The 16586-nt window shown below is 36.6% G+C and overlaps 1 protein-coding gene across 6 annotated transcripts in view; it reads left to right on the top strand.

The window, feature by feature from the left end:
* The window catches only part of NRCAM (neuronal cell adhesion molecule), a 74176-nt gene that overhangs the window by 5607 nt on the left and 51983 nt on the right, over window positions 1-16586 (top strand). For 4 of the 6 annotated variants that reach the window (XM_009880856.1, XM_009880860.1, XM_009880858.1 and 1 more), the window contains exons 4-9: window positions 1888-2084; window positions 3029-3151; window positions 3526-3696; window positions 6317-6428; window positions 8346-8530; window positions 9971-10102. In XM_009880856.1, the coding sequence (XP_009879158.1) occupies window positions 1888-2084; window positions 3029-3151; window positions 3526-3696; window positions 6317-6428; window positions 8346-8530; window positions 9971-10102 (920 nt within the window). Of the gene's footprint in view, window positions 1-1887; window positions 2085-3028; window positions 3152-3525; window positions 3697-4150; window positions 4208-6316; window positions 6429-8345; window positions 8531-9970; window positions 10103-16586 lie in introns of all 6 variants that reach the window. The other 2 variants (XM_009880859.1, XM_009880857.1) reach the window with 1 other exon arrangement.

Genomic DNA, 16586 nt, shown 5'->3' with positions numbered 1-16586 from the left:
ATTTGGCAGGCACAATGCCATTCTCAAGAGTCTGGGTGTTGAGCTGAAATGTCAGATGATTATTGTACACTTTGCGACAACTGTACTCCTTCTATGGATGTTTCTCTTGAAGGCCTTTTTTGGGTTGGATTTACCTGAGAGACTAAGAGCAACATCTGTGAGACTGCCATATCTGAGTCATGTGCCAGGACTCTGCTCTACGGCCTCACCTTTCCTGACAAACTGTTGTCTCACTTTGTTCCACTGCTACAGAGGAAGTGACGGGATTTAAGTGCAGAATTTTCTAATGAGTTTTATAAGCTTGCGCTTAGTTTTGGTTATTTTTAAAGATACGACGTCCAAATAATTTATTTCAATAGTTAGTCTCGTCCATCAGTCTTCATGACTTGCAAATGCATATTAGAACTTGAGCTGCTTCAAAGCTCTGAAGTTGAAGATTAATTTTCTCAGCCCGGAGTGTGAATTGTTTGTTAAAACAAGGTAACTTCTTACTGGTGAGAGCAGCTGGCATAAAGTTTTATGGCTGTGCTGCTACCTATAGCTTGACCAGCAAAGATTCTGACTTCAATGTATCTCACATTCAGGGTTAGGTACCACATTTGTCACCTCTCATTTGAAGCTACTTTACAGTTCCCTGTCTCCTTCAGTGTTATTGGTAGCCAAGGATTACAGGAACCCCATGTTCTCCAGCTTCACCTGCAAGGTCGTAAGAAAGCGGTTCACTCTTGGTTCACTATGCACACTAGTCCTCCCAAAACCACCGCAGTGTGGTGCGGTGCTGCTGGTCAGGTCCACTTCTGCTCTCCCCCCCCCACCAAGTGCAAATGGTGTGTCCAGTCTTGCCTGCAGAAGGTCAGCACGCAATTGACACCTAATTGACTGCAGAAGGTCAGCACACAATTTTGAGTGGCTTAAAATTTAAGCTTTTCTAGTACAGGATGTGTTTATACTTTGTGGAAGTGTTCTAAACAGTAAGTATATATAGCGTTTGTGTTTAAGATTATGAAGCTGAAATGTAAGAAGTAGGAAAAGGGCTGTTCACAACATCTGAACCCGTGAGTGCTCAGCACTTCACAGGGGTTGGTCTTAGCTCGCTGTCACTGTATTTTGGCCATTAACAAAGCATAAGTAAGAAACTGGTGTTTATGGCAGTATAAGTGGCAGACTGTGAATCTGCTTTTTTGCTTTTTTTTATGAGTTTTAATAGTCTTCGGTTTTAGTGACTAATTTTCAAAACATGTCTTGCTTTGAGTAACACCAGTATAAATTTACTAGATTAATTATGGGCTATCAGCCTGCAAAATTTCATTTAAAGAAGCATGGTTGTTTGCGTTAGAGAAGTGAAAAGAAATCAAACTCACCACACAGTCTTTAATTCACTTGCATAACTTTAAAACGGCCAAACCAATTAAAAGAAATGGTCTCCTGCTGGGACCTGAGATGACACATTTCAGCCCAGAGCAAGTTTTTAAAGGCAGGTTTATAAACCCTTTCAACAATAGGTTTTATAATGGAAATGCTAATGCAGCTTTAGCAATATCAGTTCTCGCAGATGTTGCTGTATCATTTTTAGTAGAAAGAAAATCAGTTCTTTTCCATATACGATTAACTTCAGAATCTTTTAATGTATTTTTTTTTAAATATTGACTTTGAAATGGCTCCTGTTAACAAGTTCAGCCAAGCCTTTTATCTTAAAGTATTGCCAGATTTCTTATATTAAAAAATGCTCTATTACTTTATTAGTTAATTTAGTTTGGGAACAAGTCTGACTTATCTGCTAAAGAAAAAATACCATGTATTACTGAAAATTACTTTTTTCTTTTTTTCTCCATACAATGTACAAAAGGCAACTGAAGAAGAAACTTCTTTTTGTATTTATTGTTTTAGCTTCTCCTGGACACGCAATGGAACTCATTTTGATATAGATAAAGATGCCCAGGTAACAATGAAACCAAATTCAGGGACCCTTGTTATAAATATTATGAATGGTGGGAAGGCAGAAGCATATGAAGGAGTATACCAGTGTACAGCAAGGAATGAACGAGGAGCAGCCATTTCCAACAATATTGTTATAAGGCCTTCTAGTAAGTGAAGCTCTCGATGTTAATAAAATGTGAAACACTTTGGTTTGCTTATTTTCTTATGTATGTTTCGTGGGATTTTTTCCTGTCTAAAAAACTTAAATAATCAAAGTCCTCATGTTAGAAGGTATTGTATGGTTTCTGATCTTCAGATTTAATAATGTATTGCATGTTCTCTCCAATATTCCTTAGAAAATTTATTAACCAAAATGCTTTCCTGATTTTTTTTTTTTTTGGTACCTCTGGATTACCTATCGTGTTTAAAATTGGGTTGTATATATGACACTACAATTAGAACAAAATGTTTAAATCCTTAATGCACGTCATTGTTGGGGACAATTTTTATTCCCTTTCTGATGCTGGTATTCCATAGTTTTTATAAGAGCTTTAATACAGAACAGACTGGGACCAAAAAGAAGATAAAGGTAACAAATTTTGATTGATAGTAGACTGTTTCTTCTTGCCTGCAGAATTTTTTCGGCTTTTTATGTGATTCTTATATCAGATTTTCAAGCTTCTCAGCTTAAAATGTTCTGTTCTCACATGTTTTAATAAAACTGTGTGTGTAATACTGTTTCAGGAAGGTCTGCCTTTTTTCTAATTTAATGCATCACTTTTTGGGGTTTTTTTTGCATTATCATAGTTAAAACTTTCCAAGTTACTTTTACAGAACCTTTAGTGAATAGGCAAAATAATTTGAATCAGTTGACTATACTTTCAGAAAATCATTGCTGTAGAAAAGTTTTAAAGAAAACCTACTTTTCTCCCCCCAAAAAAAACCATAAAAAAAAGATCAGAAATTAAATCTTTAGTAAACATGATAGGACATAACATTCTGATGCATGTATTTCTCCTGTTTTTCTGGAATATTATGTGCATTTCTTCCTTAAATTCTGCAATTTTTGTCAATCCATAATTTGTATATGTGTTAAAATTACTTTCGATAGGATCCCCTTTGTGGACAAAAGAAAAACTAGAACCAAATCAGGTTCGAGAAGGTGATTCACTAGTACTACACTGCAGACCTCCTGTTGGCTTGCCACCACCTATAATATTTTGGATGGATAATGGTGAGTTTGTTTTTTATGCAGAATTAGTTTTCTTTTTGCAGTTTTTCTACACATGGATCATTACTTACCAAGACCACAGATGGTGGAGTTTTCCTCTTAGTTAAAATTCAAAGAATTTCCATTTCTGTAGAAACAAAGAAAAAGCAGACATGCAGCCAAAAAGCACGACCAAAAGCAGCTGGAGATATTAATGGAAGTTGTAGATTAACACACTGGGGAAGAATGGGAAGACAAGGGAGCTCGAGAGGAAACTTAGAAATGTCTGTATATTTACAAATCCTCAAACAGCGTAATCAAATGAATGTGGAGTCTGCAGATCATAATAATGGAGTGTGTCTTATAATTAAGGTAAATGTTTTCTTGTTTTTCCTCAGCTTTCCAAAGGCTGCCTCAAAGTGAAAGAGTTTCCCAAGGTCTAAATGGAGACCTTTATTTTTCTAATGTACAACCAGAAGATACCCGTGAGGACTATATCTGCTATGCAAGATTTAATCATACGCAAACTATACAGCAGAAACAACCCATTTCTGTAAAAGTCTTTTCAAGTAGGTATTGTGTTACCTAATTGCATACTTACATTGTGTTTATCCAGAGTTCTCAAGTTATTTGCCAAAGTTAAGTAGTGTTACGCTAGGGAATTTTATCATTTTAATTCTGAATAAGAAATGACATTATTGTATAAACTTAAAGTGTAATCTGCAGTATTCCTGACATATAATTATATTTAAAAGCTGTCATTTTTTCCCTTTATCAGGCTTTGTCTTTTGAAAAAAATGTTTTGTATGATTTGAAATATTCAAAAAATACAGTGTAAAAGATAATAGTTTTCAAATGGTTTTCATGTCCAAGAATATCAAGTTATTATGATTATTGTAACTGTTGAAACAAATTAATCAGTCATTTGATTAACTCACCGTGGCCATATCATCTCCTTTTGATTCCCAGTACTTTGATTTATCCCTCTTGTATGCATTCTTCATGATATTCTGTTTATTTCAGTGGATTCATTGAATGACACTATAGCTGCTAATTTGAGTGACACTGATATTTATGGTGGTGAGTTACACTGGTCCCCACTGATACTCCCTGTTTCACAGTAGCATTTAGTTAACTAACTTCACCTCCATGGCTACTTAACCTTTTGCTCCCTTTTCAGTTTCTAATAAAGATATCTATTAGTGCTGGTGATAATACATGCTTTAGAAAGGGACTGCACAGTGTGACCCTTTCAAATATTTAATGTTTCAATGTTGTCGTAACATAGGGCTCATAAAAAATACAAACTGTTTTAATAAATGAGTCCTTTCACACCGGGGCAGATTTTAAAAATTGTCTATTTGATTTCTTTTATACTGTGTAGCTTGCTTATATTTTTCCTTCGATTTAACTAGTAGTTTGATATATTCATTATCACTAGGACTATTCAATAATGTACGCTGCATAATAAGTAACAACAATTAAGCATTTGACAGATGCACTTCACATTTAATAGTTTCTTCAATGTACCATTCATTTTTAACATATTTCATAAGTGTAAAACTGGAATTAATTAAAATCTAAACACTTTAATACTATCTGTATAAGTAACTTTATAGGGGAAAGATGAGTTTTGTTTGTCTGGTGTTTAAGCTGATCTTTACGTTAATCTGTGTTGAATGGTCTTTTGTATATTGTGAATTAATCCTCCCTCCCAAACAGGTGTATGTGTGTTTAGCAAGGCTGACTTTGGAGCAACACTGATACAGTAACATTTGAGGTTCTAGACTCTCCACTTGAATTTGTGTGAGACAGATAGAAAATACATATTTCTTCTATTTTTGTCTTTTTCCTTGTCAAATGGGGCTTTGTACATAGTAAGCCATAACTTATGGGAATCTAAAATAAAGGAAGGGCACAGATTATTGTAATTCTCTGCATAAAAGTAAGATGCCATTTGGAAACGAACAGGAAATACATACCTGAACACAGAATGATGTATTAGCTACAGTTAGTGAGGAAAACACGATTTGGTTGGCTCACAACTCAGAAATACCAGAGGTAATTCTTTTTTCGTAGTCTCTCAAAAGGAGTCAGCAGTCCTTAGCAGTGCCAAAACTGGGTAGATTAGTTATTGCCTGTGACTATCAGCTGCATTCTTGACTTTAGACTGCCCTTTTCTGCCAACTTTCACGTACTAGTTTTTTAAGGAACTCATAACACATACTGTATTAAAATTCAAGTGTTCTATTTGTGATATGAGTAAATCCTGTACCCTAATAAACAAGAGTTTATTATTTTTCTGTTCACATTTTAAAAAAAGACAACAATTTTCTGTACTGATTCAGACTGCTACTGCACTTTAGAGCAATTTAATCCTATAATTTTAAGTTGCTAGAAAAGAACATTGGAGTATTTACAGAAAGCGCTCTGTTATTACAGAAAGCACTCTTATTCTGACTTCCATGAAGGCACATGAAATACCATAATACTTCAAAAGCCAACAGAGTATAACGTCAGAAATGGGTCTTGTATTTATAGCTGTCTGTTTACTGTGGTTATTTCTTGTGGGTTAATCAATGGTTCTTTATTACCAGACTGGGGAACAGCTTGAATTAAAGTTAAATATATAGTAAGAGGAGAATACAAGGCTTAGCTTCTGAAAAGATGCCTCACGTTGTCTAGAAAATATTGAACAAAGCATATGGCAAAGTGGAGCGTACCTTTTATCCCCTTGGTTTATATTTCTGAATATAATAACTTTGCTTTACTTGCATTTTGATGGAAGCCCAAAAATTTTGGTAGCTTTCAGTCTTGCACTATGACTCACATCAGTGACCTCTCACTCCCTGTAATGGTTCTGCTGAAGTGAATAGGGACTGCTTAGGATTAAGGCACAGCATCCATCCATCAGGCTGCATAGCTGCTTATGTAAAAACTATGTATCGGTTGCTCCCATCTTCAGTAATAACATTTTTCATGTATGTGTTCAAAATTTAACAGGTTGAGATATGTTATGTCTGTCCAAAACCTAATTGTTGAGCTGTGTACTTGTGGAACACAATGAGTTTTAATTAAATGGCCAATGTGGAGCAAAATCTCTGTCCAAAATGTGAGAATGGATGTATACATTTGATCAATAGTCAAATAAAACTTAGAAATGAATTCTTCTATTTTTTCTTGTTCCAGCAAAGCCAGTTACAGAGCGGCAGCCAGTTCTTCTAACACCAACAGGTAGCGCAAGTACCAAAGTGGAACTCAGAGGAAATGTGCTTTTGTTGGAGTGCATTGCAGCAGGACTGTGAGTTACTTTTTAGACAGTGTTTTTCTAAATAAAAATACAGAAACAGAGGGAAACCTTTCAGAGATGCTTAAAATGTTACCACTGTATAAGCTTAGGTATTTCAAAGAAACAGAAATGTAAACCCGAAAGAGCTCTTTTAAGGAAGTCCACAATTTACTTGGGCATCAGCAGATTTTAAAACTGACTATGAACATAAATACAGCCTCTGCCTTCTTATATCCCCAAACCCTACACACGGGATTCAGGCTGTACCATTGTTTTTTTAAAGGACAGAAGCAAGAAGTGCCATAGGGTAAACTTGGACACACATTTGCAGAATTGCATTCAGGAATCAAACCTCTGGTTTTTTTCCTAAATTTACAATCAGGCTCTCAAATTATATAAAAATAGATAACAATCTGCTGGTCGAATCTGAAAAAGCTGCTCACATATGCTAATATTTACTTAGGAGATCATCTAAGTGGGAGTTGTTAGAACATACCTTCAGTTCCTTACATTCAATTTCTCCTTGTAATTGAGTTTAATTGGTACTTGTTTCTTCTATGTAATGCACATTTGCTTCTGCTGGTTATTGTGCAAGTAGAAAATGACTAAAGAGCAATTTAACTTCAGGAACTAGTTTGATCTTGAAACAATTTCATTATCAGAAGAAATCTGAGAATAGATTGGTTAGTGCAGAAGTGGAAAATCTTTAGTACCTATTTCAGGACCTGTAAACATGTTTGCAGTGTACAAAAGCATATAATGCAGAGCGCTCTGAGGTAGCCGTAAGGAAAGCCAGTAACTGCAAATGATGCAGTGCAGCATCACGCATATGCCTTCACTTGCAAAAGCTCCATAGGGCACGCTCATGCACAGCTTGATACAAGCTTTAGTGCAGTGTTTCTGTCTCAGCTGTGGTCTGCTCAGGTGTCTTTGCATCAGTACCACTAGCAAAACCACAACAAGGAGTGGGGGTAGCATCAGCTCAGGTAATCTCCATCTGCAATATAGTTACATGCTTTTTGACAACCCTGCAATAAAAGCATTCAGTGATCCAAACATTACATTACTTTGTGTCTTTAGCCATGGTGTAATTTTTTTAAAAAATAATTCAATGACGGAAGCTTACATAGTTGCCCACAAAGGGCCAGATTCAGATTTTTTTAAAGCAACTGTTCATGATGACTGATACCATATGTAAGTCAACTTTGCTTGGTGTCTCTGTTATAAAATACATGATATTAGACTGCGAAGGGAATATTTGCCTTGAGTCGTTACTACTTGAGAGAGGACATCCTACTCAGTAAGCAACACCTTGTCATTTCTTATAATTTTAAAAGTATATCTCCGTGTGTTTGGACAACTTTCAACTTCAGTGGACAACATGGGGCATAGCCAAGATTTAGACGTGGTGCAGTGACAAGTAGGTATACTTGACTCAGCACGGATGTTTTTTTCTTGGTTTCTCATAGGAAATATTTCTGTCTCCTTACAGCTCTGCTCTAAAATTTATGACGTTCATGAAGCATTAGGATATTGCTCCCATAAAGAACAATTATAAACTTGTCATTACTTAGAAGCTACCTTTTAAAGCACCATGAGCATCGGTTTAATAGTATAAGTCCAATAAGATTTGAAATACACTTGTATTCATTTATTAACCATCAGAGGTTTTAGAGTAATCAGCAGACAAATGTATTCTATAATTATTAAGCCTACGAACAGATGGCCATTGACAGTGCTAGTGAGGCTTGTCATTTCCCAGAAACAAATGCTGGCGTATTTTGCACATTTGCTGGACATGCCCCAGAGTCTGCTTAAAGGCTCTTAAAATAATTATTTGTAAAATAAATGTTCATAAAATTAATGTATTGAACTCTTGTCTTCCTTTTCTCCAGTCCCTAAATTCGATCTCTGCTTTTCCTTCTCCAGACCCACACCGGTAATCCGCTGGATTAAAGAGGGTGGGGAACTGCCAGCCAACAGAACGTTTTTTGAAAACTTTAAGAAAACTCTCAAGATCATAGACGTTTCTGAAGCTGACTCTGGGAACTACAAATGTATAGCAAGAAATATATTAGGTTCTGCTCATCATGTCATTTCAGTAACTGTGAAAGGTAATACTAAAATAATCCTTAGTGTTACATTGTCAATGTTCAGAATGCAAGATTGAAGTAAGCTTTCTAGGATAAAATATAGCTGAAAGGATGAATGATAATGGTTTAAAAAAAAGACTGATGAACTGATCTTTAAACCAACTGAATTCTACCACTGGAAGGACGTTACTATCTCTAATCTCATTTTATTTTTTTAACATGTTATTTTGTAAAGCATGAAGCTAAATTGAGATTTTACAGTAGTAAAATAATTTCTTGGCTTGTACCAGTGCTGCATTTATTTTAGATCCTTTGATTATCTGTCATAAGATTGCTTCTTTCCCTTGTTTCTATATCTTCCTGCCCATCTCTCTTCTTTATCTCCTTCTTATTTTCTCCATCTGTTCTGCTCTTCATTCATATAGCCCAAATTCTTTCTCTTCTTCTATTGTCTTACAGTCTTATATTCTTCTTCCTTTTTCTCTCTTAATTGACATTTCTGGTTTTCTATCTTCTTCATGTTTTTTACCCAAGATGATGTCTTACTAGTTCTAAAAACACTTAGAGTCTGTTTGTCCAAATATGAATTGTAAGTATGTTTTGAATACCATGAAACAAAACCTGGAATGACAGCTAATTAGTCATTGAAATAATCAACTGTAGCACTTATTTTGCATGCTAAATAGCCATTTATTTTATTGTAGACCAGCATCATTTTATGATCACATTCATCCGCGTTTTTAACAGCAGAAGTTTAATTTTCTGTTTGCATCTGTCCATCAATCCAAAATCAAAAATGTAATTGCAAGATGTGATAACATATGCTATTTGTGGTTATTTATTGTAAAAGAGATGGAAACACAAATGAATATTTTTTGGTAAGGACAGTGTTCCATCCATTTCAATCTCCGTATGTTTTCAACTGTCTCAGGTAAACATCTGGCCCCTCTGCAATCCTCCATTGAATTTGGTGAGACTGAGGACTTTGCCGGTTCTAAATGTCACTCTTGACATGAAATATTTTTATATAATCAAACCTAAATTGATTTCTAACAGCATAACTAGTGTGTACATGGATATCTCTGAAATGAATCAAAACATCACTCTAGTCTTTGCAGATGCCATACTCAGATAAATTTTGCTTTCTTTGGGACAGGAAAATGAGATTCAAAGCAGGCAGCCCTCAATGAAACAAAGAACCTCTTGTTGCTTGTCTCAGAATTTTAATGCAGTGTGTAGCCAATAGCTGAGTTTAGCCAAAGTATAATCTGCCAGTTAATCATTAAGCATGATATTTATATATATATATATATATATTTATTTTAAAAAAGTAACAGTGTAAGTGAAAGTCTCTATCTGCACATACCTTCTTTGAATTATCTTCTGGTTACCGTGACGGTGCCTTGATTTTCTGTGCATGAATTTGGAAAATAATTGCTGTGTTTCTCTTCCTAACCCCAGCTGCCCCATACTGGATAACAGCACCCAGAAACTTGGTCTTGTCTCCTGGAGAAGATGGGACATTGATCTGCAGAGCTAACGGCAACCCAAAGCCTAATATAAGCTGGTTAGCAAATGGTGTTCCCATAGCAAGTAAGAGTCTTAATTACCTTATGGGAGGATGAATAAGAGAATACGAGGAATAGCAGGGTGGGTTTTTTTCAAATATAAATGAAGAGCGTGTATTTGAATAGTTCTTGACTGACTGGTAATACGAAGTTATAAATGAGGTGATAAAAATACTGTGGTTTGTAAAAGTGGAAGAACAATACGTGCCTCTAATGTGCTTGAAAGCGCTAAAATTTGTGACTGTACTCCAGGTTATTCTGTCTGGTGTTCTGCTGGTGATATCTGTAGTAACAAAGCTGCGCCATGCCTCTTTGACGGGAATATTGCTGGGGTGTAATTTTTAGCATTGTGTTGCCACGGCAGTCATGTTTGCTAGTTTTCTCCTTTGCCGCTCCACTGCAACGCTAATTTTGTCTAGGAATCGTAAAGGTGACCTAAAAAGTCAAGCCCTCACATCTGTGGATGTGAATGCACTTCTGCAGGATTTGCAGCTTAGAGTATGTTTGAGCCTTCCAGGCTTCAGCACTAAAAAGCAGCAGCAGCAGCAAAACTGACTGAATGCGTCAGCAAGTGCTTGGCAAACAGCTTGTGCCAAGTAGGTGTCAAAGAAAAGGAACCCCTAAGGCAGTGAAACAGCTGTTTCTGTGTGCACAGGTACGGAAAGCAACCCTGAATAGGTGATTGAGTCACGTAATTGTCGCAGTGTTACAACTGGCCCTGCTGTATGACAGACACAAGATAGCCACTATATATAGCACAACTTTGCTTGGGAAGAACTTGCTGGAGGACACTGCAGTGTGTGGTCAGTTGAGTTTGCACTCGGCGTAGCCTGTACCATGAAATCACACTCGGTCCTTCTACCTTTTTCCTTCCTCTTTCACAAAATGGCGTTATAAAAACGGACGTTTTACCCTGTTGGCTCATGAGAGATAACGTGATGTGCTCTAAAATATTGGTCCGTGCTGACCTGTTGAAAGTATGACAGTGTAACTTTCAGGAGTTTCAGGAGATGTTTGAGTGTTGATGAAGTAAATGTCACAGAGTATGGGGCATGGAGGAGGATTCTCTACAGTGAGAATCTAGGAAATAGCACCAGGTAAACAGGTAAAGGAGAACCCTTATTGGATATGTTCAAAACATTTGAGATACAAGAGAGATTAAACTAAACTGGAGGGAAAGATATGCAGCTTTGGGGGGAAAAGTAAGGGTGTGTATTGAAACAGATAAAAATATTTAGCAAAGAACCTGTTTCAGGAATCCTAATTAAATGCAAGTTGAGCTCTCTAGCCTGAGATTTAAAATGAGAAGTTTCCGTTGGTTAAATAAGTTATGTCGGCTGACATTAATCACCTCACCGAACAATGGTATTACAGGAAAACAGAAAAATATCAATGTAATTTTGTATTGTATATATTGTAGGTAAATAGATCATAACGAATGCCTTATAATCAAGCTTTAGTACCTGTCCTGCTCTTTCCTTTCTGGGTTTTGGGTGGTCTCATCTTCCATACTGTTTTCTATATAGTTACCATTAGGGTTTTTTTGTTTGTTTTGAAGGGATTTTTATCCTGCTGTCCTGATAGTTCAACTTTCAGGCCTCCTGACTAGTAAAATCTTTTTCACCTGGCTATGAGGTTCACCTTTGCCTCGCACTGCTTCCTTGTCAAAGCTGTAGGACATGCTGTTCAAATGAGAGACAAGTACATTTTCCAGAAAAGCAATAGTATGTTCTGCATTCTCGCAGGATAGCAGTGAAACATTAAAAGACAGAGAGTTTTCAGAAGCAGCTGCAGGATGCCGCTGAATTTCCCAAATAGGAGGGCAGCATATATTGGCTAGCTGGCCTTGAGGAATCAGTACACAGAGTCTTATTGAAGGGAACTGAGTAAAAATTAAGAAACTGTAATTAAATTACCAACTCAATCTCAGTGGGGAAAAAAAAAAAAGAACAGAACACAAGAAATAAGTAACTGGGTAGCTCAGCCTTATGTTAAAAGTCACTTTCACTGCTGAGAAAAGCTGAAGTTTTATCCACCTTAAATATTTAAGTGCAAGTTAATTGAATGTTCCAGTATAGTGAATCTGTCAGGGCATCTAAGAAAGAGAAGCATTGCGATCACAGAAAGTGCAGTTCTTAAGATTCTTGTGACTTTGTATTATTCTGAGTTATCAAAAGCTGGTCTGGAAACTACCAAGTACAGTGTGCCTTTTTGTTCACTTGTTACTAAATTATAGAATCGAGCCCTTCTTCTTCCAACTGAATGATTAGTGAATCACTGTAAAAGGAAACTAAAGCAGCTGTTTCAGCTTCAGGGCAGCGCTGAGAGAGATACACCCATGGCAGGATTTCAAAGAAAATGAGCTACATTTGAATTTCAAAGCCCTGCTGTCATCATATATCCCACAGTGTGCCTCCTGTGGCCCAGTAATCTGTTTGCAATACTTTAATTTTCTATTGGAAAGCACAACTGGGAGATGCTTAATTCTTCCGGTTTTGTTTTTCCATAATAGAGTCAGACAAGGAAGGGGGAATGTTGAAGAAAGAACCATTCGACCATATCTCAGTCAAAGGGTGAGGCTTAAAAACCAAAAGAGAAAAGGGAGGAATAAAGCAAAACGTACTGTGTCTTAAGCACTGATGAAAAAAAAAATTGCAATGAAATAAATTTTATTCCAGATTATACTAATAAGACTAAAAATATATTTTTGAAGGAAAATTTTAGGTTTCTTTGAAATATTTTAATTAATTTTCTTCAACAGTTAACACTTAAAAGGAAAACTCCAGTATGTCTGAAAAGAAAGCTGCTTCAGACATGCTGGAGTGATAAGGAGCTAACCTCCTAATATTTACTCACAGGAGTAATTTGAACTCTCATGCACAGTCCCGTTGAGGTCAATTAGAATTACTTTGGCAAGTAGCAACTGAAAGTTCAGGCCATGACTCTGCCTTGCCTTGTGCTTCAATTAACACTCAAGGTCTGCATTATTTATACCGCTGCATAATCCGTTTTGTTTTACTGCTTAGATATTCAGCGTGGTTTTACAAAAGGGAAGCCATGCATAAAGTATCTCAACTTTTAAGAAAGTAACAACCCAGATTAATTGGGAAGGGGAAGCACTTTCATAATTGGACTTCAGAAAGGCATTGCAAATACTGCACAAAAGACTAATTTATTGGTTCAGTGGTTTATAGTTCATGATGAGCTATTAAATATTAAATACGCACACTTAGATTTATACAAAGTAGTGCACTGAAGGGCACTGTTTATCTTCTTTCAACATGTTCTTCACTTGTTTGTACCACATTTCACATTGAACCTTAGGTTTTATTTAGTCTCCATTAGTAATCACATTGAATTTAAGAAAGAAACATTAGCCCTTAGATTTCTTTCGTGAAAGGCCTTGATAATCCCTGGCTCAGAGATTCGTCATCCATCGTGTTCTCTGTGAGTACACACACAAGCTGTTCACCCCAGCCATGGGAGCGTAGGGAGAAATCTGCTGGACTTAAATGCCCCGAGGAGTTCAGTCTCAGAGAGGAGAGGACTGCCAGGGCAGACATTTATCAACTGCTTCTGCTGCCATCATGGACAGCATGTGTTGGAACTGTGCATCTGTCTTAGGAACTGCAGCAGGTATGAAAACCTTTGATAATCACGTTTTTTTACTCTGCACAAGATAGTCAAAGGATGGTCATGGCTAGTGCAGGTAATAACCTGCTGTCCCTTTGGAGGTAATAGTACTATCAGAATCAGAAACTTGGACACAAGGATTTCACTGGTATTTTCTGAGGAGCAAATATTTTCTGAGGAGCAAGTGAGATTAGTAAGAAAAGGAAAAGGACATCTTCTTCCATGTCCCAGTCAGAAAAGGAAAAGGGCACCTTCTTCCATGTCCCAGTAAGAAAAGGAAAAGGGCATCTTCTTCCATGTCCCAGTAAGAAAAGGAAAAGGGCACCTTCTTCCATGTCCCAGTAAGAAAAGGAAAAGGGCACCTTCTTCCATGTCCCAGTAAGAAAAGGAAAAGGACATCTTCTTCCATGTCCCGGTAAGAAAAGGAAAAGGGCATCTTCTTCCATGTCCCATCTTTTCCAGAATTAAGTCTTTGTCCGTTCACTGTAAAGGGTAGAGTAAGACAAAACTTGGTTACTTAAGTTTCTTGTTTTTCTTGCTTAGGTTCAGTTGTGGTTTGACTGTGTAGGTTCTCAAGTCTCTGATACACTATAATGCCCAGCCTTGCTATTTCACTACTAGTTTTGTGTTCAACTCGGAAAGCGTAGCTTCCAACCACTGCACCCCGCCCCCTACAAGAAAAAAAAAAAGGAAGAAAAAGGATTCTAGTCACATAACATTTTCTAAATACATAATATGGTATTTAGGCAATGTGATCAGAGATCTGAGAGAACAGGTCTGTCTTGCGTAGTAGCCCCTGACTTGGGCTTTCAGTGTTATGAGGAAAGTCAGCTGCAGCCAGAGGAATGTTAACTAGATGCTCATTCATAGACTGTATGGTTTATGATCTACAGAAAACGAGGACATAAGGGACATACCTTCTTATGAAGCCACCTCGATGACTACACACTGGATATTCTTACCAGTCTTCTTGGCTGGTTGGTTGATAATGTCAAGTCCTGTTTCTGTCATATTCTCCTGTTGTTGTAGCTAATGTATCTGAAAACAAATGTCCAAAATTACGCAGATAATTCTTTAAAAATCTCATTTCAGTCATTCAGTTGTAGTTAGTTTTAACAACAGAAAGACTATTCTATTTTTCAAAATGGTTACTATATTCATAAATTACTCATGAATGTGAGTTTCTGGAAGAAGAAGTGGGTCAAGAAGAACGATAGGATACTTCTAGCAAAAGTTACTGTCAGAACTTGAAAAGCATACATGAGCATCGCTATACAGGGACCATATGTTTCTACATACAGAAAAAAAGCACCTAACCTTTGCTTTCTTCGTGTTTTTTCCACAGTAACAGGGTCCTCAAAGCTTTCCCTGAAGATACAGTTGTTGGAAATCATGGCTTAAGAGCCAGTACGGATACCACGCTTCCATTTACATTCACTGTTATCTGTGCATAAACTTAAGGACAGAATTATAGTAGTAGTAGAATTACAACAACAAATGTTCAGTATAAAAATCTAAATCAAATAATTGTCTCAACTTCTCTGAGAAACTAATAAACTAAACTTTCTAATATTGATGCGAAATGATAACTCAGCTTTACTAAAGAAATGAGTGACTAAGCCCCATAACACTTAAACAACAGACTTTGTGTTATGACATTCATTTTCCAGCAATTATATATAGTTACTGTGAATGCATAGCAGGACTGATTTTGATTCATAACTTTGATTTGCTAAAGAAGAATTAGGCATCTAAATACAGTAACGAATATTTCTGTTCTTTTCTAAAGAGAAATTATTCTCTGCTTTCACTGTGTTTTTCTGTGACATTTTACTGATCTAGGTAAGATTAGCTCCTACACATGCCAGAGATGTATGTGTTCTCATTGATACAGGGAAAAGCAGTCAAGTCATTTTGTCCCTTTCTTTTCCATCTTGTTCTCAGCCAGAGGGAATCTCTAGTACAACATCTGAGGATGACAGTGGTATTTTCACTATAGAATAGAAACAGTTAGTACTCACATATCCTACAAACTATGATTGTAATCCACAACATGCTTCTGGAAAAAAATATATACTGCCTTAGGTTACATCATACTTCTCAGGCAACAAAAAACACCCTAGTTCGGTGCCCTCTGGGACCTGGAGTCTAAGTTAGCAAAGCTGAGAACTTCTGATGTCAGCTGGATCTCATACTCACTTTGTTGTATTTCAGAAAGTCATAACAGTATAAGGAACTCTGATTTCAGGAGTGATGATTTTCACATTATTAGCTTTTGTAAACAATAGCAAATTACAGAATCGCAGCCAAAGATGTATAAACCTCCTTCTCAGTGAATTATTCTCAATCTACATTGTTTGTGAGGTTATTTTTAAAGCACAGCATGTCAACATGGTTGAGGGTGAAAGGAACATCTAGTTAACCTGCCTGCTCAAAGCAAGGTGTTAGCTGCATCTGGTTGGTCAGGATTGTGTCCAGATGGATTTTGATTATCTCTAAGGACAGAGACTCCATCATCTCTTTGGGCATCCTGTTTCAGGGTCTGACCACCCTCACAATAAAAAATTATTTTTTGTGTTTAAGCTAAAAAACCTCACAACTCCAAACAGTGGGTTTTTTTCCCCATTTTTACACAGAGCTTAAAGATCTGAGCTAAAGAATTTAAAGTCAGTAAACCAATTTCATGTCTTGATAATTTTCTGCCCAAAATGCATATCTTTCTGAAGGGCACTGTTTATCTTCTTTCAACATGTTCTTCACTTGTTTGTACCACATTTCACATTGAACCTTAGGTTTTATTTAGTCTCCATTAGTAATCACATTGAATTTAAGAAAGAAACATTAGCCCTTAGATTTCTTTCGTGAAAGGCCTTGAT

This window comes from Charadrius vociferus, unplaced genomic scaffold (assembly GCF_000708025.1).
Source record: "Charadrius vociferus isolate BGI_N301 unplaced genomic scaffold, ASM70802v2 scaffold52, whole genome shotgun sequence".
In the NCBI taxonomy this organism is placed as follows: Eukaryota; Metazoa; Chordata; class Aves; order Charadriiformes; family Charadriidae; genus Charadrius; species Charadrius vociferus.
This window is presented reverse-complemented; position numbering and strand designations above follow the sequence as displayed.